The sequence below is a fragment of the Rhinoraja longicauda genome, chromosome 5 (genome assembly GCF_053455715.1).
Source record: "Rhinoraja longicauda isolate Sanriku21f chromosome 5, sRhiLon1.1, whole genome shotgun sequence".
NCBI lineage: Eukaryota > Metazoa > Chordata > Chondrichthyes > Rajiformes > Arhynchobatidae > Rhinoraja > Rhinoraja longicauda.
This window is the reverse complement of record NC_135957.1, coordinates 88,678,632-88,702,999: the sequence shown is the minus strand read 5'-3', so window position 1 is coordinate 88,702,999 and position 24,368 is coordinate 88,678,632. Positions and strand designations below refer to the sequence as shown.

Genomic DNA, 24,368 nt, shown 5'->3' with positions numbered 1-24,368 from the left:
AGGGCCGAATGGCCTCCTCCTGCACCTATGGTCTTTTGGCCAGACTGATGTTGGGCATCAAGGAGGGGTGGGTAGTGGACGAGGGTCCGGTCTTTGCAGACTGGAGTCAGTCTGAGTACGTGTGAAGTGGTGATTGGGGGTGGGGTGAGGGGGTCCCAGGGTTATGTTTCTGTTTCTTGAACCTGCAGTAAAACTCGTTCAGGTCATTGGTCAGCTGACGATCAGTGCAGTCAAAGCAGCACTGTGGTTTTTCAATGCCCTCGCTCGTCCACCTCTTCGTTGTTCTGACCACAGGTTTAGCAGATTTTAGTTTCTGCCTGTAGGTTTGAATATGGTGAACTAAACAATGATCGGAGAGACCCAGAGCCGCCTGAGGAACAGAGCGATATGCGTTCTTGATTGAAGAGTAGCAGTGATCAGGTGTCCTCTGCCCTCTGGTGGGGCAGGTAACATGAAGTCTGTACTTTGGGAGCTCACGACTGAGGTTGGCCTTGTTAAAGTCCCCCAAAACAATGACCATGGAGTCGGGGAAGTCATTCTCTACTCTCAATACCTGGTCAGTGAGTTGCGTTTACGCCTCACGTACACAGGCTTGGGGGGGGGGGGTGTAAACTCCAGCGAGAATGAAAGAGGTAAATTCCCTCGGAGAGTAAAAGGGTTTGCAGTTGATAAAGAACGATTCTAGATTGGGAGAACAGAAGTTACACAGTACCCTGATGTGGCTGCACCAGTCCTGGTTAGTGTAGAAGCATATTCCACCTCTTGATTGTTGATCAGTGAGGGTGTCAGGGGTTATGGGGAGAAGGCAGGAGAATGGGGTTAGGAGGCAGAGATAGATCAGCCATGATTGGATGGCCTAATTCTGCTCCAATCACTGATGACCTTATGGGAGTGGTTGGTGGCAATCTATAGGAGGTTATTGTGTGCCAATAATTGAACAGGATGCCCAAATCAAAGGATTGAACAGAAATAATTACAGGATGTAAATTGTGATGAAAAGTTATCTGGAATCATTTGATATCGTGCTTCACAAATGGAAAGCAGCAGAAGGATTGTGCAAGGGATGAGATGCTGAAATCTGAAACTGGAAACAGATTCCAAGCGTGTTTTACTTAGAAACATAGAAACATACAAAATAGGTGCAGGAGGAGACCATTTGGCCCTTCGAGCCAGCACCACCATTCATTATGATCATGGCTGATTATCTATAATCAGTAACCCGTGCCTGCCTTCTCCCCATATCCCTTGATTCCACTAGCCCTGAGAGCTCTATCTAACTCTCTTTTAAATTCATCCAGTGAATTGGCCTCCACTGCCCTCTGTGGCAGAGAATTCCACAGATTCACAATTCTCTGACTGAAAATGTTTCTTCCCACCTCAGTTTAAAATGGCCTCCCCTTTATTCTTAGACTGTGGCCCCTGGTTCTGGACTCCCCCAACATTGGGAACATTTTTCCTGCATTGAGCGTGTCCAGTCCTTTTATAATTTTATACGTCTCTACAAAATACAAGCCCAGTCGCTCCAGTCTTTCCTCACATGACGGTCCCGCCACCACGGGGATTAAGCTGGTGATTTGTTACTGAATGAATCCTGGTGTGTGGATCCCAGGGGGAGTGTTGCCCTGGTGTGTGGATCCCAGGGGAGTGTTGCCGTGGTGTGTGGATCCCAGGGGGAGTGTTGCCCTGGTGTGTGGATCCCAGGGGAGTGTTGCCCTGGTGTGTGGATCCCAGGGGAGTGTTGCCCTGGTGTGTGGATCCCAGGGGGAGTGTTGCCCTGGTGTGTGGATCCCAGGGGAGTGTTGCCCTGGTGTGTGGATCCCCTGGGGGAAGTGTTGCCCTGGTGTGTGGATGCCCTGGTGTGTGGATCCCAGGGGGAGTGTTGCCCTGGTGTGTGGATCCCAGGGGAGTGTTGCCGTGGTGTGTGGATCCCAGGGGGAGTGTTGCCCTGGTGTGTGGATCCCAGGTGTGTGGATGCCCTGGTGTGTGGATCGCAGGGGAGTGTTGCCCTGGTGTGTGGATGCCCTGGTGTGTGGATCCCCTGGGGGAAGTGTTGCCCTGGTGTGTGGCACTGATGGTGGCTGATGGAGGCCAGTCTCTGGGTGACATGGAGCATTGGTGAGTGCCACCACACAGCCACATGGGAATGCAGGCAATAGAGGAATGTGAATCACGTGCAGGTAGATAAGAGTTGGACTTGGCATCATGTTTGACCCAGGCATTGTGGGCTGAATGGCCTGTGGTCTGCTGTTCTGTCTTTTATTTAATTAATTGAATTTAAATTTTCCGCTGGCACCAGTGTAATCTGAACTCATTGGGTGATTGTTCCTGCCCTCTGTGTGTCCCCCTCAGTTCCACAGCCAGGCTAGAACGCTGGCGCTTACGTTCAATGACAAGCGGGAGTACTGATCCGTGCAGATGCTGGTTTAAACCCGATAGACACAAAAAGCTGCAGTAACTCAGCGGGACAGGCAGCATCTCTGGAGAGAAGGAATGGATGACCAGAGTCTGAAGAAGGGTCTCAACCCGAAATGTCATCCATTCCTTCTATCCACAGATGCTGCCTGACCCGCTGAGTTACTCCAGCACTCTGTGAAACATCACCTATCCATGTTCTCCACAGATGCTGCCTGACCCGCTGAGTTACTCCAGCACTCTGTGAAACATCACCTATCCATGTTCTCCACAGATGCTGCCTGACCTGCTGAGTTACCCCAGCAATGTTTTGTGTCTACCTTGCCACTAACGGTGGGGGTACTGGGCGTTGTGTGTTCCAGCAGTGTTTTGTATCTACCTTGCCACTAACGATGGTGGTACTGGGTGTTGTGTGTTCCAGGTGCCCCAGGATGAGTGGGGAGGGTATCCTCTGGGAGGCAAGGATGAGGAGATCCCATGCCGCAGGATGAGGAGCGGCAGCTACATTAAAGCCATGGGAGATGAGGAGAGTGGGGAGTCGGACACAAGCCCCAAAGGCTCACCAAAGGCCAGCAGTCTCCACGAAACATTGATGAAGGCTGTCGGACAGAAAATGGACAATCAGAAGTAAGTGGAGCACATCTCTGTCAGGCCCCTGTTGCTTAAAGACCGTGAACAGCATTGATGTGCAGAGGGATCTTGAAGTACATGGCTTCCTGAAGGTGGCAGCACAAGTAGATGGGGTGGTAAAGATGGCGTATTCTATGCTTGCCCTCATTGCTAAGGGCAATTAAGAGTGAGGAAGTCATGATGCAATGCTCTAGGGCTTTGGTCAGGCTGCCTTTGGAGTATTGCCTGCAGGTCTGGTCGCCCAATTACTGGAAGGGTGTGGAAGCTGTGGAGAGGACAGAGCAGGGTTACCAGAACGCTGCCTGGATTAGAGAGTTCCAGCTACAGGGAGAGGTTGGAGAGAGGACAGAGCAGGGTTACCAGAACGCTGCCTGGATTAGAGAGTTCCAGCTACAGGGAGAGGTTGGAGAGAGGACAGAGCAGGGTTACCAGAACGCTGCCTGGATTAGAGAGTTCCAGCTACAGGGAGAGGTTGGAGAGAGGACATAGGAGGGTTACCAGAACGCTGCCTGGATTAGAGGGTTCCAGCTACAGGGAGAGGTTGGAGAGAGGACAGAGGAGTGTTACCAGAACGCTGCCTGGATTAGAGAGTTCCAGCTACAGGGAGAGGTTGGAGAGAGGACAGAGGAGTGTTACCAGAACCTGGATTAGAGGGTTCCAGCTAGAGAATCTTGCTGAGGGGTGACCCTTGCATGATCTTTAATTGGACTTTACTGGCTTTATCTTGCACGAGAAGTTATATCCTATACACATATCGTATCTATGCACATCATGTCATAACATCATAAGTGATAGGAACAGTATTAGGCCGTATCATGTATCGTGTATCGGTACACAGTGAACAGCTCGATTGTAATCATGTCACGGGGAGAACGTACAAACTCCGTACAGACGGCGCCCGTAGTCGGGATGGAACCCGGGTCTCTGCGCTGCATTTGCTGTAAGCAGCAACTCTACCGCTGTGCCACCGTGACTGCCCTGCCGACCAAGATGCCCCATCTAAACCAGTCACATTTGCCTACGTTTGGCCCATATCCCTCTCAACCTTTCCTAACCATGTATCTGTCCGTGCCTTTTAAATGCTGTAATAGTACCTGCCTCAACTACCTCCTCAGACTGTGCGTTCCATACACCCACCACTCCCTGGGTGAACATGTTGCTGCCTGACAGCGCCTTCAGCGCCAGAGACCCGTGTTCCATCCAGTTACCGGTGCTGTCTGTACGGAGTTTGCACGTTCTCCCCGTGACCTGCGTGCGTTTTCTCTGGGTGTTCCAGTTTCCTCCCACACTCAAAAGACGTGCAAGTTTGTAGGTTCATTGGCTTGGCATAATTGTAAACTGTCCCGAGTGTGTGTGGATAGTGTTAGTGTGCGGGGATCGCTGGTCGGCGCGGACTCAGTGGGCCGAAGGGCCTGTTTCTGCCCTGTATCTCTAAACTAAACTGAACTAAATGCTAGCCTTTGTTGACGTTGCTCTTCTACAATGTATCATTCGTTCATTCATTCATTCGTGCCTTCTTCCATCTGCAGCCAAAACTACCTACAGTCGGCGATCGAGGTGACCATCAACCACAGCCTGGATCCCAGCGGCAACGAGAACTCGCCCAAGTTCCGCTCGAGAAACCAGAGTTACATGAGGGCGGTCAGCACCCTGAGCCAGGCTAGCTGCGTCAGTCAGGTGAGGAGGTGCCCTGCCCCAGAACCCCAGAACCACTCCCTCCCCATATCACAACCAGGGTTGCCAACTATCTCACTCCCAAATACGGGACAAGGTGACGTCACCGCCCCGCACCTCACATGACCTCACCCAGCCAGCGCCCACGTCCTCCCGCTCCACGTGCTCCTGCGTGGCCCTGACCCGTGTCTCTCTCTCTCTCTCTCTCTCTCTCTCTGTGCAGGGCTGTACCTGGCACGGATGAGGCTGGGCTGGCGCGGGTGGGGCAGTGTTTGACGGTGCGGGTGGGGGTGTCCCGTGTGGCCCTGACCTATGTCTCTCTCTCTCTCCGTGTGCAGGTGAGCGAGGCGGAGGTGAACGGGCAGTTTGAGTCGGTTTGCGAGTCTGTGTTTGGAGAGATTGAGTCGCAGGCGGTGGATGCGCTGGATCTGCCGGGCTGCTTCCGCACCCGCACCCACAGCTACCTGCGCGCCATCCAGGCTGGGTACTCACAGGACGACGACTGCATCCCCTCCATGTCAGCAGCCATGATGGCCTCATCCATCAGGGCCACAACAGGTGAATGCACTGTCCACCCCGCCCGCCCACACACACGCCCCGCAGCCCACACTCCACACGCTCGCCCACACACACGCCCGCCCACACACACGCCCGCCCACACACACGCCCCGCGGCCCACACACACGCCCCGCGGCCCACACTCCACCCGCCTTGCGGCCCACACGCCACACGCCCGCCCACAGACAGGCCCTGCGGCCCACACTCACCCCACACACACAGCTGTGCAGCACCGAGACAGGCCCTGCAGCCCACCCTCCACACGCCCGCCCACAGACAGGCCCTGCGGCCCACCCTCACCCCACACACACAGCTGTGCAGCACCGAGACAGGCCCTGCGGCCCACACTCCATGCACAACATGGTGCCCACTACAACCCTCAACTCAAAGCAGACACAAAATGCTGGAGTAACTCAGCGGGTCAGGCAGCATCTCTGGAGAGAAGACCCTGGGTCTCGACCCCAAACGTCACCCATTCCTTCTCTCCAGAGATGCTGCCTGACCCGCTGAGTTACTCCAGCACTCTGTGAAACGTCACCTATCCATGTTCTCCACAGATGCTGCCTGACCCGCTGAGTTACTCCAGCACTCTGTGTCTGCCTTCGATTTTAACCAGCATCTGCAGTTTTATTCCTACACAACCCACAACCCATATCCCTCCATTTCCTGCATATCCATGTGCCGATCCAAAAGTCTCTTAAACACCACTATGGTATCTGCCTCCACCACCACCCCTGGCAGCGCGTTCCAGGCCCCCACCCCCCTCTGTGAAAACCACTTGCCCCCCACATCCCCTTTAAACGTTGCCCCTCTCACCTTAAAGCCATGCCCTCCAGTATTTACCATTTCCATCCTTGCAAAAAAGTTCTGACTGTCTACCCTATCTATGCCTCATAATGTTATAGACCTCTATCAGGTCTCCCTTCAACCCCAGAGAAAACAATCCCAGTCTGTCCAACCTCTCCCTGGAGCTGGAACCCTCTAATCCAGGCAGCGTCCGGTAAACCTCCTCTCTACCCTCTCCAAAGTGTCCACATGCTGTAATGGGGCGGCCAGAACTGCACGCAATACTTTAAATGCAGCCTGACCAAAGTGCTGTAGAGCTGCATCGTGACTTTCCAGCTCTTCCATCCAATGCCTCGACCAATGAAGACAAGCATCCCATACGCCTTCTCCATCGCCCTGTCAACGTGTTGCTTTAGGGAGTCAAAGCCCTTACAGAATCTGCCCATTAGCAAGGACAGCTCAGCCAAGTCCCTGAAACACTGGTACCTGGCTGTGGTGAGGGGATAAAGTCTGACTTGATCTGCCTCCCTGTAGGTCCATGGCAGAAGGAAGTCCTGGCTCCCCAGTCTCACCGTCCCAACCCATCACTGGAGCCCACAGTGGCAGTGGTATTCCCAGTCCACCCCACCCCACCCTGCCCACCTCCCCCTTCACCTACCCCACCCCACCCTGCCCACCCCACCTCCATCCCATCCCACCCCACCCTGCCCACCTCCCCCTTCACCTACCCCACCCCACCCTGCCCACCCCACCTCCATCCCACCCCACCCCACCCTGCCCACCTCCCCCTTCACCTACCCTACCCCACCCTGCCCACCCCACCTCCATCCCACCCCACCCCACCCTGCCCACCTCCATCCCACCCCACCCCACCCTGCCCACCTCCACCTCCATCCCACCCCACCCCACCCTGCCCACCCCACCCCACCCTGCCCACCCCACCCCACCCTGCCCACCTCCATCCCACCCCACCCCACCCTGCCCACCTCCATCCCACCCCACCCTGCCCACCCCACCCCACCCCACCCCACCCTGCCCACCTCCATCCCATCCCACCCCACCCCACCCTGCCCACCTCCATCCCACCCCACCCCACCCCACCCCACCCTGCCCACCATAATCCCACCCCACCCCACCCTGCCCACCTCCATCCCACCACACCCCACCCTGCCCACCATAATCCCACCCCACCCCACCCCACCCTGCCCACCTCCATCCCACCCCACCCTGCCCACCTCCACCTTCATCCCACCCTACCTTGCCCCCCTCCCCCCTTCACTTGCCACTGGGCAACTCCCGCACCAGAGCCTGTGTGGACCTCCTCTCCTCCCGCGTGCAGACCCAGCTGGAGGGTTACAGTTGCTAACCCCTGCGTGGGTTCAGCAGGGCATCGGCCCCTCCACCATGACGGGCGGTGAGGTGTTCACAGTGTTGGAAGGGCCGAGTGGCCTCCTCCTGCACCTGTTTTCTATGTCTAGTATGTCTGCAATGACCATCGTGTGTGGGTGTGGGCAGAGTGGGGTACACAGAGTGTCATTACCAGACCCACCAGTTATGTCCATGGACACAACACAGCAGCCAACAGACCCAGGTGAACGTCACCACAGTGGAAGGCAAATCTCCTCTGGTCCGTTTGCTGTGACCTGCCACAGCACCAGTTTAACTTGTTTTGCAGACAAACGAGATGAGAGCATGGCCAGGGTGGTGTGGGTCAGTGAGAGTGTGGCCAGGGTGGTGTGGGTCAGTGAGAGTGTGTCCAGGGGGGTGTGGGACAGTGAGAGTGTGGCCAGGGTGGTGTGGGTCAGTGAGAGTGTGTCCAGGGTGGTGTGGGTCAGTGAGAGTGTGGCCAGGGGGGTGTGGGTCAGTGAGAGTGTGGCCAGGGTGGTGTGGGTCAGTGAGAGTGTGGCCAGGGGGGTGTGGGTCAGTGAGAGTGTGGCCAGGGTGGTGTGGGTCAGTGAGAGTGTGGCCAGGGTGGTGTGGGTCAGTGAGAGTGTGGCCAGGGTGGTGTGGGTCAGTGAGAGTGTGGCCAGGGTGGTGTGGGTCAGTGAGAGTGTGGCCAGGGTGGTGTGGGTCAGTGAGAGTGTGGCCAGGGTGGTGTGGGTCAGTGAGAGTGTGGCCAGGGTGGTGTGGGTCAGTGAGAGTATGGCCAGGGTGGTGTGGGTCAGTGAGAGTGTGGCCAGGGTGGTGTGGGTCAGTGAGTGTGGCCAGGGTGGTGTGGGTCAGTGAGAGTGTGGCCAGGGTGGTGTGGGTCAGTGAGAGTGTGGCCAGGGTGGTGTGGGTCAGTGAGAGTGTGGCCAGGGTGGTGTGGGTCAGTGAGAGTGTGGCCAGGGTGGTGTGGGTCAGTGAGAGTGTGGCCAGGGTGGTGTGGGTCAGTGATAGTGTGGCCAGGGTGGTGTGGGTCAGTGAGAGTGTGGCCAGGGTGGTGTGGGTCAGTGAGAGTGTGGCCAGGGTGGTGTGGGTCAGTGAGAGTGTGGCCAGGGTGGTATGGGTCTCTGGTCAGTGAGATGGGAATGTGGAAGTAGAGAAATGAAAATGATAGGATGGTTTGATTAAAATTATAAAGTCAGTCTTTCCACATGAATATTGTGTTGCAACTGGGTATCTTGGGCTGGGAATGCAATGAGAGCTGTGCGGAGATGTACTAACTACCCATGGGAGATAAAATACATCCATGCCTTCCAATGAAATGTTACCTCTTGTAACCATTCACTCCAGGCTGAGTTGTCCATAAAAGGCAGTCAATTGAACAGATATTAACAGCATTTCTACTAATATTTGGTTTAATTTGTAACGCCCTTGAATTCACAGCAGTGAAATGAGACCTCGATGATATTCTATTACTGATATATTTCTAAACAATAGTCTTCCATTTGTTCATTGCTTTAGGAATGTTATTCCAAAAATTACCTGCACTGTGTCCCAGTGGTGGAGCTGCTGCCTGCACCGTGTCCCTGCGGTGGAGCTCCTGCCTGCACCGTGTCCCAGCGGTGGAGCTCCTGCCTGCACGTGTCCCAGTGGTGGAGCTCCTGCCTGCACCGTGTCCCAGCGGTGGAGCTGCTGCCTGCACCGTGTCCCAGCGGTGGAGCTCCTGCCTGCACCGTGTCCCAGCGGTGGAGCTCCTGCCTGCACTGTGTCCCAGCGGTGGAGCTGCTGCCTGCACCATGTCCCAGTGGTGGAGCTCCTGCCTGCACTGTGTCCCAGCGGTGGAGCTCCTGCCTGCACTGTGTCCCAGCGGTGGAGCTCCTGCCTGCACTGTGTCCCAGTGGTGGAGCTGCTGCCTGCACCGTGTCCCAGCGGTGGAGCTCCTGCCTGCACCGTGTCCCAGCGGTGGAGCTCCTGCCTGCACGTGTCCCAGTGGTGGAGCTCCTGCCTGCACCGTGTCCCAGCGGTGGAGCTCCTGCCTGCACCGTGTCCCAGCGGTGGAGCTCCTGCCTGCACCGTGTCCCAGCGGTGGAGCTCCTGCCTGCACTGTGTCCCAGTGGTGGAGCTGCTGCCTGCACCATGTCCCAGTGGTGGAGCTCCTGCCTGCACTGTGTCCCAGCGGTGGAGCTCCTGCCTGCACTGTGTCCCAGCGGTGGAGCTCCTGCCTGCACTGTGTCCCAGCGGTGGAGCTCCTGCCTGCACTGTGTCCCAGCGGTGGAGCTGCTGCATGCACCATGTCCCAGTGGTGGAGCTCCTGCCTGCACTGTGTCCCAGTGGTGGAGCTCCTGCCTGCACTGTCCCAGCGGTGGAGCTGCTGCCTGCACCGTGTCCCAGCGGTGGAGCTCCTGCCTGCACCGTGTCCCAGCGGTGGAGCTGCTGCCTGCACCGTGTCCCAGCGGTGGAGCTGCTGCCTGCACTGTGTCCCAGCGGTGGAGCTGCTGCCTCACAGCGCCAGAGACCTGGGCTCCATCCTGACCTCGGGTGCTGTCTGTGCGGAGTTTGCACGTTCTCCCTGTGACCGCGTGGGTTTTCTCCGGGTGCTCCGGTTTCCTCCCACATCCCACTAAGACGTGCGGGTTTGTAGGTTAATCGGGTCTCTGTAAATTGCCCCCCAGTGTGCAGGGAGTGGATGGGAAAGTGGGATAACGTGGAACCAATGTGAACGGGCGACTGATGGTCAGCACGGACTCGGTGGGCTGAAGGGCCGGTCTCCATGCCAATTATCCTACAGCATAAACTGAGGATCCCTCAATGAAGCAAGGTGCTGTTTGTTGGGTTGTGACTTCAGTTTAATGATTCATTGTTACATGTACCTTGCGTGGTACAGTGAAATGATTTGTTTTGCAGAAAATCGTACACAGACCCCACCTCGGCAGTACACATGGACCCCCACCTTCAGTGACCGACCGTACACAGACCTGACCACGCTAGTCCACATGGACCACCCGCCACCTTCAGTCACTGACAAAGTTTCAAAAGCTCACTGAACAGTTCCACCTTCTGCCTGCCATCACGAGAGTGGGTGGCAGCACGTGAAGAAAGGTCACAAGTTCATAAGTGATAGGAGCAGAATTAGGCCATTCGGCCCATCATGTCTACTCCACCATTCAATCACGGCTGATCTCTCTCTCCCTCTTAACCCCATTCTCCTGCCTTCTCCCCATAACCCCTGACACCCGCACTGATCAAGAATCTATTTATCCCCGCCTTAAAAACATCCACTGACTTGTGGCCTCCACAGCCGTCTGTGGCAATGAATCCCACAGATTCACCATCCTCTGACTAAAGAAATTCCTCCCCATCTCCTTCCTGACGGAGCGTCCTTTAATTCTGATGCTGTGACCTCTGGTTCTGGAATTTAAGAGTCTTAACTCAAGAGGGTTTAATTGTGGCATGTCCCAAAGCCGATCAGCAAGATTCTTACTGGCAGCGTCGCAGCAGGTTTGTAGAAGCAATACTCCATATACTATCATAAACACACATCAAGAAAGCTCAACCAGTTTTAAAATAGCATTATAGTTTCATTTGTAAACAGCCAGCCAGTGCTGAGCCAGATCTGTACAGTTTTCCAGCTGCAAGACTGAGTTTGCACTGAGTTTAATCCGATGACTTCCCTCCATTTCAGGTGCTGACGTTTGCTGTCCCCCAGTTTAGTAAAAGTGCTTCTTGTTCCCGTTTCTCCAGCCTTCCCCCTATACGGCATGCAGCATTGCTCCCCGAGACCCCGGGACCTGAGTGTGTGGGGAGGTCCAGGCATGGCCACGCATCCCAACACGCCACAGCAGACCGGTACTCCAGCGTCTGCTCTCTTTGTCTCTGTCTCCGTCTCTGTGCAGTGGTCAAGTGGTTCGTCTGTCTCTGCCTGTCAGTGACGTGACTCTGTGTCCTTGCAGTCGGCACTAAGAGCGTAGAGTGCAGAGTGACCGGCCAGCACTGCCGTCCGCCAGCTCAGCTCACAGTGTAGAGAGGAGACAACCAGGGAGACACAGTGGCATCAGCCACTTGCATTGGTCTGGGCTCATTACTGCCACATTACCCAGATACAATGGAACACTCTAGCCTTCGATCCAGGAACATCATCTGTGCATGAGTACAATTTCAGGAAGGACGTCCTTGCTATTGAGGCAGTGCAGCGAAGGTTCACCAGGTTAATCCCCGTGATGGCGGGACTGTCATATGAGGAAAGATTGGAAAGACTGGGCTTGTATTCACTGGAGTTTAGAAGGATGAGAGGGGATCTTATAGACACGTATAAAATTATAAAATGACTGGACAAGCTAGATGCAGGAAAAATGTTCCCAATGTTGGGGGAGTCCAGAACCAGGGGCCACAATCTTAGAATAAAGGGGAGGCCATTTAAAACAGGTGAGAAAAAACATTTTCATCCAGAGTTGTGAATCTGTGGAATTCTCTACCACAGAGGGCAGTGGAGGCCAATTCACTGGATGAATTTAAAAGAGAGTTAGATAGAGCTCTAGGGGCTAGTGGAATCAAGGGATATGGGGAGAAGGCAGGAACGGGTTACTGGTTGTGGATGATCAGCCATGATCACAATGAATGGCGGTGCTGGCTCGAAAGGCCAAATGGCCTCCTCCTGCACCTATTTTCTATGTTTCTCTAACAGGCAGCGCAGAAATAGAAAGGAAACCGAGTGCAGCATTAAGCTTTCCAGCTACAAAGAAAGTGCAGGTAAAAACGTGCAGGTGTTGTAGCGAGGTAGATTGGAAGATCAGGATTTCATCGTTAGCTTATCAGGTCTGTTTATGAGTCTGATAACAGGGGAAGAAACTATTCCTGAACAAGGTGGTTTGTGCTTTTGTATCTCATGCCTGACGGGGGGGGAGGGGGGGAGAATGACCGGGGTAAAAATGGCCCTTAATTATGTCGGCTGCTTTCCCGAGGCAGTGTGAAGTGCAGATGGAGTCAGTGGTGGGGAGTCTGTCTGTCTGATGGACAGGGCTACAACTACAACTCTCTATAATGTCCATTGCGTGTCATTGACCAGTCGTTGCATGTCATTGACCAGTCGGTGCGTGTCATTGACCAGTCGGTGCGTGTCATTGACCAGTCGGTGCATGTCATTGACCAGTCGGTGCGTGTCATTGACCAGTCGGTGCGTGTCATTGACCAGTCGGTGCGTGTCATTGACCAGTCGGTGCGTGTCATTGACTGGTGCGTGTCATTGACCAGTCGTTGCGTGTCATTGACCAGTCGGTGTGTGTCATTGACCGGTCGGTGCGTGTCATTGACCAGTCGGTGTGTGTCATTGACCGGTCGGTGCGTGTCATTAACCGGTCGCTGCGTGTCATTGACCAGTCGGTGCGTGTCATTGACCGGTGCGTGTCATTGACTGGTGCGTGTCATTGACCGGTGCGTGTCGTTGACCAGTCAGTGCGTGTAGTTGACCGGTTGGTGCGTGTAGTTGACCTGTGCGTGTCGTTGACCAGTGTGTGTCATTGACCAGTCAGCGCGTGTCGTTGACCAGTCGGTGCGTGTCATTGACCGGTGCGTGTCGTTGACCAGTCAGTGCGTGTGGTTGACCGGTCGGTGCGTGTAGTTGACCGGTCGGTGCGTGTCGTTGACCGGTCGGTGCGTGTCGTTGACCGGTCGGTGCGTGTCGTTGACCGGTCGGTGCGTGTCGTTGACCGGTCGGTGCGTGTAGTTGACCGGTCGGTGCGTGTCATTGACCAGTCAGTGCGTGTAGTTGACCGGTCAGTGCGTGTAGTTGACCGGTCGGTGCGTGTCGTTGACTGGTCGGTGCGTGTCGATGACCGGTCCATACATGTCATTAACCACTCAGTGCGTGTCATTGACCGGTCAGTGCATGTCATTGACCGGTCAGTGCGTGTAGTTGACCGGTCGGTGCGTGTCGTTGACCGGTCGGTGCGTGTCGTTGACCGGTCCGTGCGTGTAGTTGACCGGTCGGTGCGTGTCGTTGACCGGTCGGTGCGTGTAGTTGACCGGTCGGTGCGTGTCATTGACCAGTCAGTGCGTGTAGTTGACCGGTCAGTGCGTGTCATTGACCGGTCGGTGCGTGTCATTGACCAGTCAGTGCGTGTCATTGACCAGTCGTGCGTGTCATTGACCTGTGCGTGTCATTGACCAGTCAGTGAGTGTCATTGACCAGTCGGTATGTGTCATTGACCAGTCAGTACGTGTCATTGACCAGTCGTGCGTGTCATTGGCATGGATAAAGTGAACACTCACAGTCTGTTTCCCAGGGTAGAGGATTCTAAAACTAGAGGGCACAGGCTTAAGGTGAGAGGGGGGAGATTTAAGGGGGATCGCAGGGGCAACGTTTTCATTCAGTGGGTGGTCCGTATCTGGAACCAGCTGCCAGAGGAAGCTGTAGCAGCGGGTACAATTATGATTGTTAAAAGACATTTGGGCAGATATGTGAATAGGAAGGGTTTAGAGGGATAGGAAAAAAACTGCACATGCCGGTTTAAATAGAAGATAGACATAAAATGCTGGAGTAACTCAGCGGGTCAGGCAGCATCTGTGGAGAACATGGATAGGTGACGTTTCACAGAGTGCTGGAGTAACTCAGCGGGTCAGAGAAGGAATGGGTGATGTTTCTGGTCGAGAAACATCAGAAACGCCTCTTCCTTCCCATTCCATCTCTCCACAGATGCTGTCATGTTAACATATTCACAATGAAAGCATTATCAAATAATCAAATGTTTTTTAAAAATCCAGCTATTAGCCTCAGAATTGCCCAGATTTCGGTTAATGCTTGTCAAATACAAATGCCAAGTGACCTGATTTTAAATTCCATTTCTTATTAATAGACCTGGGATTGCTTGAATCAATTCAGTAGCTGGTCAAATAATGAAGCAGTTTATATGCCGTTTAAGAAAGCAATCACAGTGCTGGAGTTATAACAAGTGCATCCTTCTGAACTGCAGTGTTTCTGATGGACTGTCCTCACCACAGGCAGCTGAGCTCCAACCTGCCCATCACCTGACACACGTCTACTCTGTTCAAACCTCTCGCCTCCAAATGATGTACTTCTGACTCCGTCAAAATCAGACGATCAGAAGAGATAGGAGCCGAATTAGGCCATTCGGCCCATCATCTACTCCGCCATTCAATCATGGCTGATCTATCTCTCCCTCCTAACCTCTTTCTCCTGCCTTCTCCCTATAACCTGTGACACCCGTACTAATCAACAATCTATCTATCTCTGCCTTAAAGATATCCACTGCCTTGTGGCCTCCACAGCCGTCTGTGGCAAAGACTTCCACAGATTCACCGTGCTCAACATTGAACCCAAATATTAGAAAGCTCCTCTCGCTGGACAAGTGTTCTGGTTATATCTCAGAGGCGCAGAGAACTGCAGGTGCTGGAACCTTGAGTAAAACACAAAGTGCTGGAGGAACTCAGCGGGTCAGGCAGCATCTGTGGAGGGAATGGGCAGACGACGTTTTGGGTCGGGACCCTTCTTCAGACTGACGGAGTGGGGGGGGGGAGAAAGCCAGTGTGGAGAGGTGAGAGGTAGAGGGGGCAAGGAGCAGCTGGGTGCTGGTAAGGAGGGGGTGTTGGGGAGATATAGAGAGGGAGGGGGAGAGGGGGAGATATAGAGAGGGAGGGGGGGCAAGACAAGCAGTAGCTGGGTGCTGGTAAGGAGGGGGTGTTGGGGAGATGGAGTTGGGTGGGGGAGGGATGGCGATAGTGAGAGCTGGGAGGGGGAAGGTGGAGGGCGAATGCACAGGGTAGGGGAATCAAGAACCAGAGGACACAGGTTAAAGGTGAGAGGGTGATGGGTGTAGAATAGAAGACAAGAGAATTGAATACATTTTATTAGCCAGGTATGTAAACATGTACTTGGCTAGGACGTCACAGAGACCCGGATTCCATCCCGACTACGGGTGCTGTCTGTACGGAGTTTGTACGTTCTCCCCGTGACCTGCGTGGGTTTTCTCCGAGATCTTCGGTTTCCTCCCACACTCCAAAGACGTGCAGGTTTGTAGGTTAATTGGCTTGGTAAATATAAAAGTTGTCCTTAATGTGTGTAGGATAATGTTAATGTGCGGGGACCACTGGTCGGTGCGGACCTGGTGGGGCTGAAGGGCCTGATTCCATGTTGTATGACTATGAGGCAACAAAAGGCTACACATTATGGGGTATGGATATCTTTAAGGCAGAGATAAATAGATTGTTGAATAGCACGGGTGCCAGGGGTTATGGGGAGAAGGTACAGGAATGGGGTTAGGAGCTAATAACCTTATGATGGAATCTCATATGAAAGGAAGAGCAGACCCAATGTGACCTTCTTGGCCTGGTGTTGGGGGTGTACCTGATGGAACTCTGGTGGGATCTCTCTGTCCAGCAGACCATCAATCTGAGGGTTTTTTACAATCTTCCAATTCTATGTCACCCTCCATTTCTCTTTCAAAGTTCATCTGTTCTCTCCCTGCCCGGCTTATTTCTTCATTATACTTCTCAATTCCTTCATTTTTTATTTACGATTCAATATTTTGTGGTCATGAACAGGTATAATTAAGGTATAACCCACTCCCAATCTGACCTTTCTGTCCTGGGCCTCCTCCATTGTCAGAGTGAAGCCCAGTGCAAATTGGAGGAACATCACCTCATATTTCGCTTGGGCAGTTTACACCCCAGCGGTATGAACATTGACATCTCTAACTTCAGATAGTCCCTGCTTTCTTGCTATTGAGGGCGTGCAGCGTAGGTTCACTAGGTTAATTCCCGGAATGGCGGGACTGTCACATGTTGAAAGACTGGAGCGACTCGGCTTGTATACACTGGAATTTAGAAGGATGAGAGGAGATCTTATCGAAACGTATAAGATTATTAAGGGGTTGGACACGTTAGAGGCAGGAAACATGTTCCCAATGTTGGGGGAGTCCAGAACCAGGGGCCACAGTTTAAGAATAAGGGGTAGGCCATTTAGAACGGAGATGAGGAAAAACCTGTTCAGTCAGAGAGTGGTGAATCTGTGGAATTCTCTGCCTCAGAAGGCAGTGGAGGCCAATTCTCTGAATGCATTCAAGAGAGAGCTAGATAGAGCTCTTAAGGATAGCGGAGTCAGGGGGTATGGGGAGAAGGCAGGAGCGGGGTACTGATTGAGAATGATCAGCCATGATCACATTGAATGGTGGTGCTGGCTCGAAGGGCCAAATGGCCTCCTCCTGCACCTATTGTCTGTTCCCTTTCTCTCCATCCGCTCCCCCTTCCCAGTTCTCAATAGACAATAGGTGCAGGAGGAGGCCATTCGGCCCTTCGAGCCAGCACCACCATTCAATGTGATCATGGCCGATCATTCTCAATCAGTACCCCGTTCCTTCCTTCTCCCTATACCCCCTGACTCCCACCAGTCTTCCTGTCTCCGACTACATCCTATCTTTGTCCCGCCCCCTCCCCTGACATCAGTCTGAAGAAAGATCTCGACCCGAAACGTCACCCATTCCTTCTCTGCCGAGATGCTGCCTGACCCGCTGAGTTACTCCAGCACTCTGTGTCTATCTAGGTATATCTAAGTATCAGCTTCTCACACTGATGATGAAGGGGGTCTGGGACGTGCTGCCAGGGGTGGTGAGGGAGGCAGGTGTGAAGGTGGCACATAAGAGACTTTTGGATGGGCATGGATATGCACCACATGGAGGTATATGGATAATGTGCAGGCAGATGGGATAAGCTTAGATTGGCATCACGGTTGGCAAAGACATTGTGGGCTGAAGGTCCTGTTGCTGTGCTGTACTGTTCCATATTCTGTGTTCAGTGAAAGCAAAGCTTCTGCATCTGAAGGATTTATCTAACCGCTATAGGCTGAGTGGAAAGATGTGCTTCACAATCCTGTCTCCAAGTTTTATTTTCTGATATCCATTCACAAGTTTTGCACTCTGCATCCCCTGGTCTACCTATTGTTTAATGATTGTATTTATGTCTTGTATTTTCTGATCTATTTGGAAAGCACCTACAAAGCTATTCACTGTACCCTGTACCTCACATAACACTAATAAACCAGAACGAGAAGCTAACCCCAGGCCTGACCCTGTGGTCTGCATTGGGCAGGAAGGAACTACAGATGCTGGTTTAAACCGAAGATGGACACAAAATGCTGGAGTAACTCAGTGGGTCAGGCCATTATCTCTGGAGAGAAGGAATTGGTGACGATTTGGTTCGAGACCCTTCTTCAGATTGAGAGTCGGGGGGGAGGGGGCTTCAGACAGAGTCGGGGGAGGGGGCTTCAGACTGAGAGTCGGGGGAGAGGGGGCTTCAGACAGAGTCGGGGGGGGGGGAGGGGGCTTCAGACTGAGAGTCGGGGGTGAGTGGGCTTGGGATATGCTGATTGAATCATTCTGGATTGAAGTCCTCCATGTTGTGGTGACACAGATGCAATGCAGATGGGCTGTGGCCAAGGTCAGGCTGCAGATTCCTCAGCATGGCTGACCAACCCAACCAGGCGAGCAGTATAATTGAGTCTTCTCTTCACTGTGCCGGCCGGCGGTGATTTAACACAGACAGAGTCAGTCTGTTATCAGGCCATGGGCTCATTCATTTCCCTCATCTATTTCCGCCCCATCGGGAGATTCTGGTAACATCCACTTTGCTGCCAGGAGGCCCTTATCTATAATTGTCTTTCAACGCTGCCCATTGACTGACTTTGTACAACTCCACTGAAGCCTTGACTGGGGTTTCAGAGCCATCTCTTCAGCCTGCAACCGGCCAGCTCATGATTAGAAGGAAGCTGGGACACTTTATGTCAAGATAAGGAACTCATTTAAAATGGGAACTGGCAATTCAAAAGGAATTTCGATAAATTGCGTGAAGATTGGACATCGCCCAGTCCCTCTGCCGGTCATTAGCTGTCAATTGCTGCACGACCTCTGAGCTGACCAGGTCAGCAAAGAGTGAGTGAATCAGGACATGGTGTCACCTGGAAACAGTAACACAGACATACTGCAAGAAGACAGTCACAGAGTGATACAGTGTGGAAACAGGCCCTTCATAGAGTCACAGAGTGATACAGTGTGGAAACAGGCCCTTCATAGAGTCACAGAGTGATACAGTGTGGAAACTGGCCCTTCATAGAGTCACAGAGTGATACAGGCCCTTCATAGAGTCACAGAGTGATACAGTGTGGAAACTGGCCCTTCATAGAGTCACAGAGTGATACAGGCCCTTCATAGAGTCACAGAGTGATACAGGCCCTTCATAGAGTCACAGAGTGATACAGTGTGGAAACAGGCCCTTCATAGAGTCACAGAGTGATACAGGCCCTTCATAGAGTCACAGAGTGATACAGTGTGGAAACTGGCCCTTCATAGAGTCACAGAGTGATACAGGCCCTTCATAGAGTCACAGAGTGATACAGTGTGGAAACTGGCCCTTCATAGAGTCACAGAGTGATACAGGCCCTTCATAGAGTCACAGAGTGATACAGTGTGGAAACAGGCCCTTCATAGAGTCACAGAGTGATACAGGCCCTTCATAGAGTCACAGAGTGATACAGTGTGGAAACTGGCCCTTCATAGAGTCACAGAGTGATACAGGCCCTTCATAGAGTCACAGAGTGATACAGTGTGGAAACTGGCCCTTCATAGAGTCACAGAGTGATACAGGCCCTTCATAGAGTCACAGAGTGATACAGTGTGGAAACAGGCCCTTCATAGAGTCACAGAGTGATACAGGCCCTTCATAGAGTCACAGAGTGATACAGTGTGGAAACTGGCCCTTCCGCCCAACCTGCCCACACCGGCCAACATGTCCCATCTAAACTAGTCCCACCTGCTTGCATTTGGCCCACATCCCTCCCAACCTGTCCTGTCCTGCCTAACTGTTTTGTAAATGTTGGGATAGTCCCAGCCTCAACTACCTCCTCCGGCAGCTTGTTCCATACACACACCACCCTTTGTGTGAAAAAGTTACCCCTCAGATTCCTATTAAATCTTTTCCCCCTCACCTTGAACCAATGTCCTCTGGTCCACGATTCCCCTACTCTGGGCAAGAGACTGTGCATCTACCCGATGTATTCCTCTCATGATTTTATACATCTCTATATGATCACCCCTCATCCTCCTGTGCTCCAAGGAATAGAGACCCAGCCTGTTCAACCTCTCCCTGTAGCTCACACCCTCTAGTCCTGGCAAACATGTTGCAACGTAATGCAGGAACAAAAGCCCTGGACAATTGCAGGAGCGTTGTCGAGTTGAGCGATGTAGTGGATGCCGACGTGAAGAAAGTTGCAGCTGAGCAAAGAATAATGAATGCCCCGCAGTGCGACCTTGTAGCCCAACGCAGTGGTGAATTAAGGAATTGAGATGCATCCTGTCCCATCGAGCCAGACCACGTCTCAGCGTTTACACACTTACCCATCTCACGATGAGCCAGACCACGTCTCAGCGTTTACACACTTACCCATCTCACGATGAGCCAGACCACGTCTCAGCGTTTACACACTTACCCATCTCACGATGAGCCAGACCACGTCTCAGCGTTTACACACTTACCCATCTCACGATGAGCCAGACCACACCTCAGCGTTTACACACTTACCCATCTCACGATGAGCCAGACCACGTCTCAGCGTTTACACACTTACCCATCTCACGATGAGCCAGACCACGTCTCAGCGTTTACACACTTACCCATCTCACGATGAGCCAGACCACACCTCAGCGTTTACACACTTACCCATCTCACGATGAGCCAGACCACACCTCAGCGTTTACACACTTACCCTTCTCACGATGAGCCAGACCATACCTCAGCGTTTACACACTTACCCTTCTCACGATGAGCAGATTGCGGGGGTAATGCAGAGTGAGCCTGTGAATACACAATGTCATGACGTCCTTCAAAGCAAGTTGGGAAGTTGTTGGCCATGTGCAGATAAAGCCGTGAGGCATTGGTGGTAGAGTGGGTGAGCCGGCATGAAGGAGCAACTGGTCAACGTCTGCAGTGATGTTAGCACGTGACCACTCTGCCACGTGACCAATCTGCCACGTGACCTCTGCCACAGTGACCACGGCACGTGTGAACTCTGCCACGTGACCTCTGCCACAGTGGCTACGGCACACGTGAACTCTGCCACGTGAACTCTGCCACGTGACCTCTGCCACAGTGGCCACGGCACGCGTCACTTCTCCCTGCCCACACTCTGCATCCTAACTCGCTGAGCCCACAGGGGCAATGGGAGATGTGGCCACTCTCTGACATATCTCTGGGTCAGGGAGATGGGACTGGCCTCAGGGTCAGTCCACAGAGCGTCTACAGAGTGTGAAGCCAAGGCAGTGGTCCATTCGGCCCATTGCTCCCCTTCCCTATCCCACTCACCCCCCGCCCCATCTCACCATTGTTCACTTGTAATCATCTCTCCCAGCACCTCCTGACATTCAGCTCAGCCTTGTTCATTGTCACGTGTACCGAGGTACAGTGAAAAGCTTTTGTTGCGCGCTAACCAGTCAGCGGAAACACAACACATGATTACAATCGAGCCGTCCACAGTGTACATATACATGATCAGGGAATAACGTTTAGTGCAAGGTAAAGCCAGCAAAGTCTGATCAAGGATAGTCCGAGGGTCACCAATGAGGTAGATAGTAGTTCAGCACTGCTCTCTGGTTGTGGTAGGATGGTTCAGTTGCCTGATAACAGCTGGGAAGAAACTGTCCCTGAATCTGGAGGTGGGCGTTTTCACACTTCTGTACCTCTTGCCTGATGGGAGAGGGGAGAAGAGGGAGTGACCGGGGTGAGACTGGTCCTTGATTATGCTGCTGGCCTTGCCGAGGCAGCGTGAGGTGTAGATGGAGTCAGTGGAAGGGAGGTTGGTTTGTGTGATGGTCTGGGCTGCGTCCACAATTCTCTGCAATTTCTTGTGGTCTTGGATGGAGCTGTTCCCAAACCAAGCTGTGATGCATCCTGATAAAATGCTTTCTATGGTGCATCTGTAGAAGTTGGTGAGAGTTGTAGGGGACATGCCAAACTTCTTAAACCTTCTCAGGAAGTAGAGGCGTAGGTAATGGCTCACATGGTTCCACGCAGGCAGCAGCAGCACCTGGCACCTGGGGTCCATGGAGCAGTGTGGGAGCAGCGTGAATGGTGCAGGAACAAAGAACTGCAGATGCTGGTTTATACCAAAGACAGGCACAAAGTGCTGGAATCTGAAGAATGGGCCCGACCCAAAACGTCACCTATCCATGTTCTCCACAGATGCTGCCTGACCCGCTGAGTTACTCCAGCACTCTGTGAAACGTCACCTATCTATGTTCACCAGAGATGCTGCCTGACCCGCTGAGTTACTCCAGCATTCTGTGTCTAAACATGAACGTTAATGGTGTGCCTTGCAGCGATATAGATTCTTGATTAGTACGGGTGTCTGGGGTTGTAGGGAGAGGGCAAGAGAATGGGGCTGAGAGGGAAAGATAGAACAGACTTGATTGAACGGCCGAGTAGACTTGATGGGCCGAATGGTGTCATTCTGCTCTTACAACTTACGAATCCGTTGCCTTTTTGTTAGACCTGTGTGTGCGTGCGTGCGTGTGTGTGCATGTGTGTGTGTATGTGTGTGCGTGCGTGTGTGTGCATGTGTGTGTGTATGTGTGTGCATGCGTGTGTGCGTGTGTGTATGTATGTGTGTGCATGTGTGTGTGTACGCACGTGTATGTGCATGCACGTGTGTGCGTGTATGTGCGCACGTGTGTGTAGGTGCGTGCGTGTATGTGTATCTGTGTGTGTACACACATGCCTATTGTTCGGTGTGTTGTTCATGGTGTGTTGTATCATGGTGTGTTGGCATGCTCAGTGCTAACCTGCCTCTCCTCCTCACCAGTAACTTGCACTAACTACAAGAAGACCCCACCGCCGGTGCCACCGCGCACCACGTCCAAGCCCGTCATCTCCGTGACGGCACAGAGCAGCACTGAATCGACACAGGACGCCTACCAGGACAACCGTTGCCAGCACAGCCAATGGGGCCAGGACAGCAAGGTGCTGTACAACTCCACTGACAGCCTGGACAGTGGCAAGGCAGTCAACATGGCCCTGGAGGCAGCCGCCCAGCACCACACCATCAACACCTGCCGGGGGGCCGTGCTGCTGACCCGTGAGAAAGCAATCCTCACCCTGGATGTGGCCAAGGCCCAACAGCTCCTCGACAACCGCCGCTCCTCCATCGGCATTCAGGTGGGCGGGCAGCACGGGGCGATGGGGGAATGGTCACGGACAGCACGGGGTAGTGGGGGAGTGGTCACGGACAGCACAGGGTGATGGGGGAATGGACACGGACAGCACAGGGTGATGGAGGAATGGTCACAGACAGCACGGGGTAGTGGGGGAATGGTCATGGACAGCACGGGGTAGTGGGGGAATGGTCACGGACAGCACAGGGGCGATGGGGGAATGGTCACGGACAGCACAGGGGCGATGGGGGAATGGTCACGGACAGCACAGGGTGATGGAGGAATGGTCACAGACAGCACGGGGTAGTGGGGGAATGGTCACAGACAGCATGGGGTAGTGGGGGAATGGTCACAAACAGCACGGGGTAGTGGGGGAGTAGTCACGGACAGCACAGGGGCGATGGGGGAATGGTCACGGACAGCACTGGGTGATGGGGGAATGGTCACGGACAGCACGGGGTAGTGGGGGAATGGTCACAGAGCATGGAGCGATGGGGGAATGGACACGGACAGCACGGGGTAGTGGGGGAATGGTCACGGACAGCACGGGACGATCGGGGAATGGTCACGGACAGCACAGGGGCAATGGGGGAATGGTCACGGACAGCACAGGGGCGATGGGGGAATGGACACGGACAGCACAGGGGCGATGGGGGAATGGTCACGGACAGCACGGGGTAGTGGGGGAATGGACACGGACAGCACGGGGTAGTGGGGGAATGGTCACAGACAGCACGGGGTAGTGGGGGAATGGACACGGACAGCACAGGGGCGATGGGGGAATGGTCACGGACAGCACAGGGGCGATGGGGGAATGGTCACGGACAGCACAGGGGCAGTGGGGGAATGGACACGTGTGATGCTGATCCACTACAAGGCCATCATCACGCTGGACGTGGCCAAGGCTCAACAATGGCCCCCCCTCCGTCAGTCTCCACACACAGGGGGGCAGCTGCCTGTCCCGGTCAGCTACTCCAGCATGTTGCGCCTATTTTCGGTGTAAACCAAAAATCCCTTCCTACACACTTCTGACCCAGTCCCATTGATGGAGGAATGTGATTTGGCCATCAGGGGAATAGATGGGGAGATTCACAGACTCTCTTGCCCAGAGTGGGGGAACCGAGGACCAGAGGACGTACGCTTAAGGTGAGGGGCGACATTTAATAAGAACCTGAAGGGCAACATTCTCACACAGAGGGTGGTGAGTGTATGGAACAAGCTGCCAGAGGAGGTCGTTGAGGCTGGGACAATCCCAACATTTACGAATCAGTTAGACAGGTACATGGACAGGACAGGTTTGGAGGGATATGGACCAAACGCAGGCATAGTGTAGATGGGCCATGTTGGTCGGCAAGGGTAAGATGGGCCAAAGGGCCTGTTTCTGCAATGTGTGACTATGAATGATGACTCTATGACCAGAATTGACTGCAATCACATTCTACTCTGCAACGAAGAATCAGATTTGTGTAAAGTAGACAACAAGTAATTTCTGTACCCTGTGATTCTAGGGTTTTAAGTCACTGACTCGCATCAGCATGAATCTCAGAATAGTTCCAGAGGAATACAACCCAAGCATTAATTTTGGTTCCCAATAATTTTGTGATATATGAATAAAACCACAGGATTGGATGACAGTGATATTACTCAACATAGAATTAAAAATGAGTGCAGTAAACTGGAAAATTACAGACCATCTATCTTACCAGTTCACAGACAAACCTGTGGAGTCTGTATCACAGA

General features: G+C 53.4%; 1 protein-coding gene across 8 annotated transcripts in view; it reads left to right on the top strand.

Annotated features, from left to right (window-relative positions):
• Window positions 1–24,368, top strand: part of dlgap2a (discs, large (Drosophila) homolog-associated protein 2a) — a 405,726-nt gene that overhangs the window by 346,768 nt on the left and 34,590 nt on the right. For 7 of the 8 annotated variants that reach the window (XM_078399927.1, XM_078399923.1, XM_078399924.1 and 4 more), the window contains 5 exons: window positions 2,834–3,039; window positions 4,572–4,719; window positions 5,055–5,274; window positions 11,167–11,271; window positions 22,280–22,632. In XM_078399927.1, coding sequence (XP_078256053.1) covers window positions 2,834–3,039; window positions 4,572–4,719; window positions 5,055–5,274; window positions 11,167–11,271; window positions 22,280–22,632 — 1,032 coding nt within the window. The remainder of the gene's footprint in view (window positions 1–2,833; window positions 3,040–4,571; window positions 4,720–5,054; window positions 5,275–11,166; window positions 11,272–22,279; window positions 22,633–24,368) is intronic. The other variant, XM_078399922.1, reaches the window with a different exon arrangement.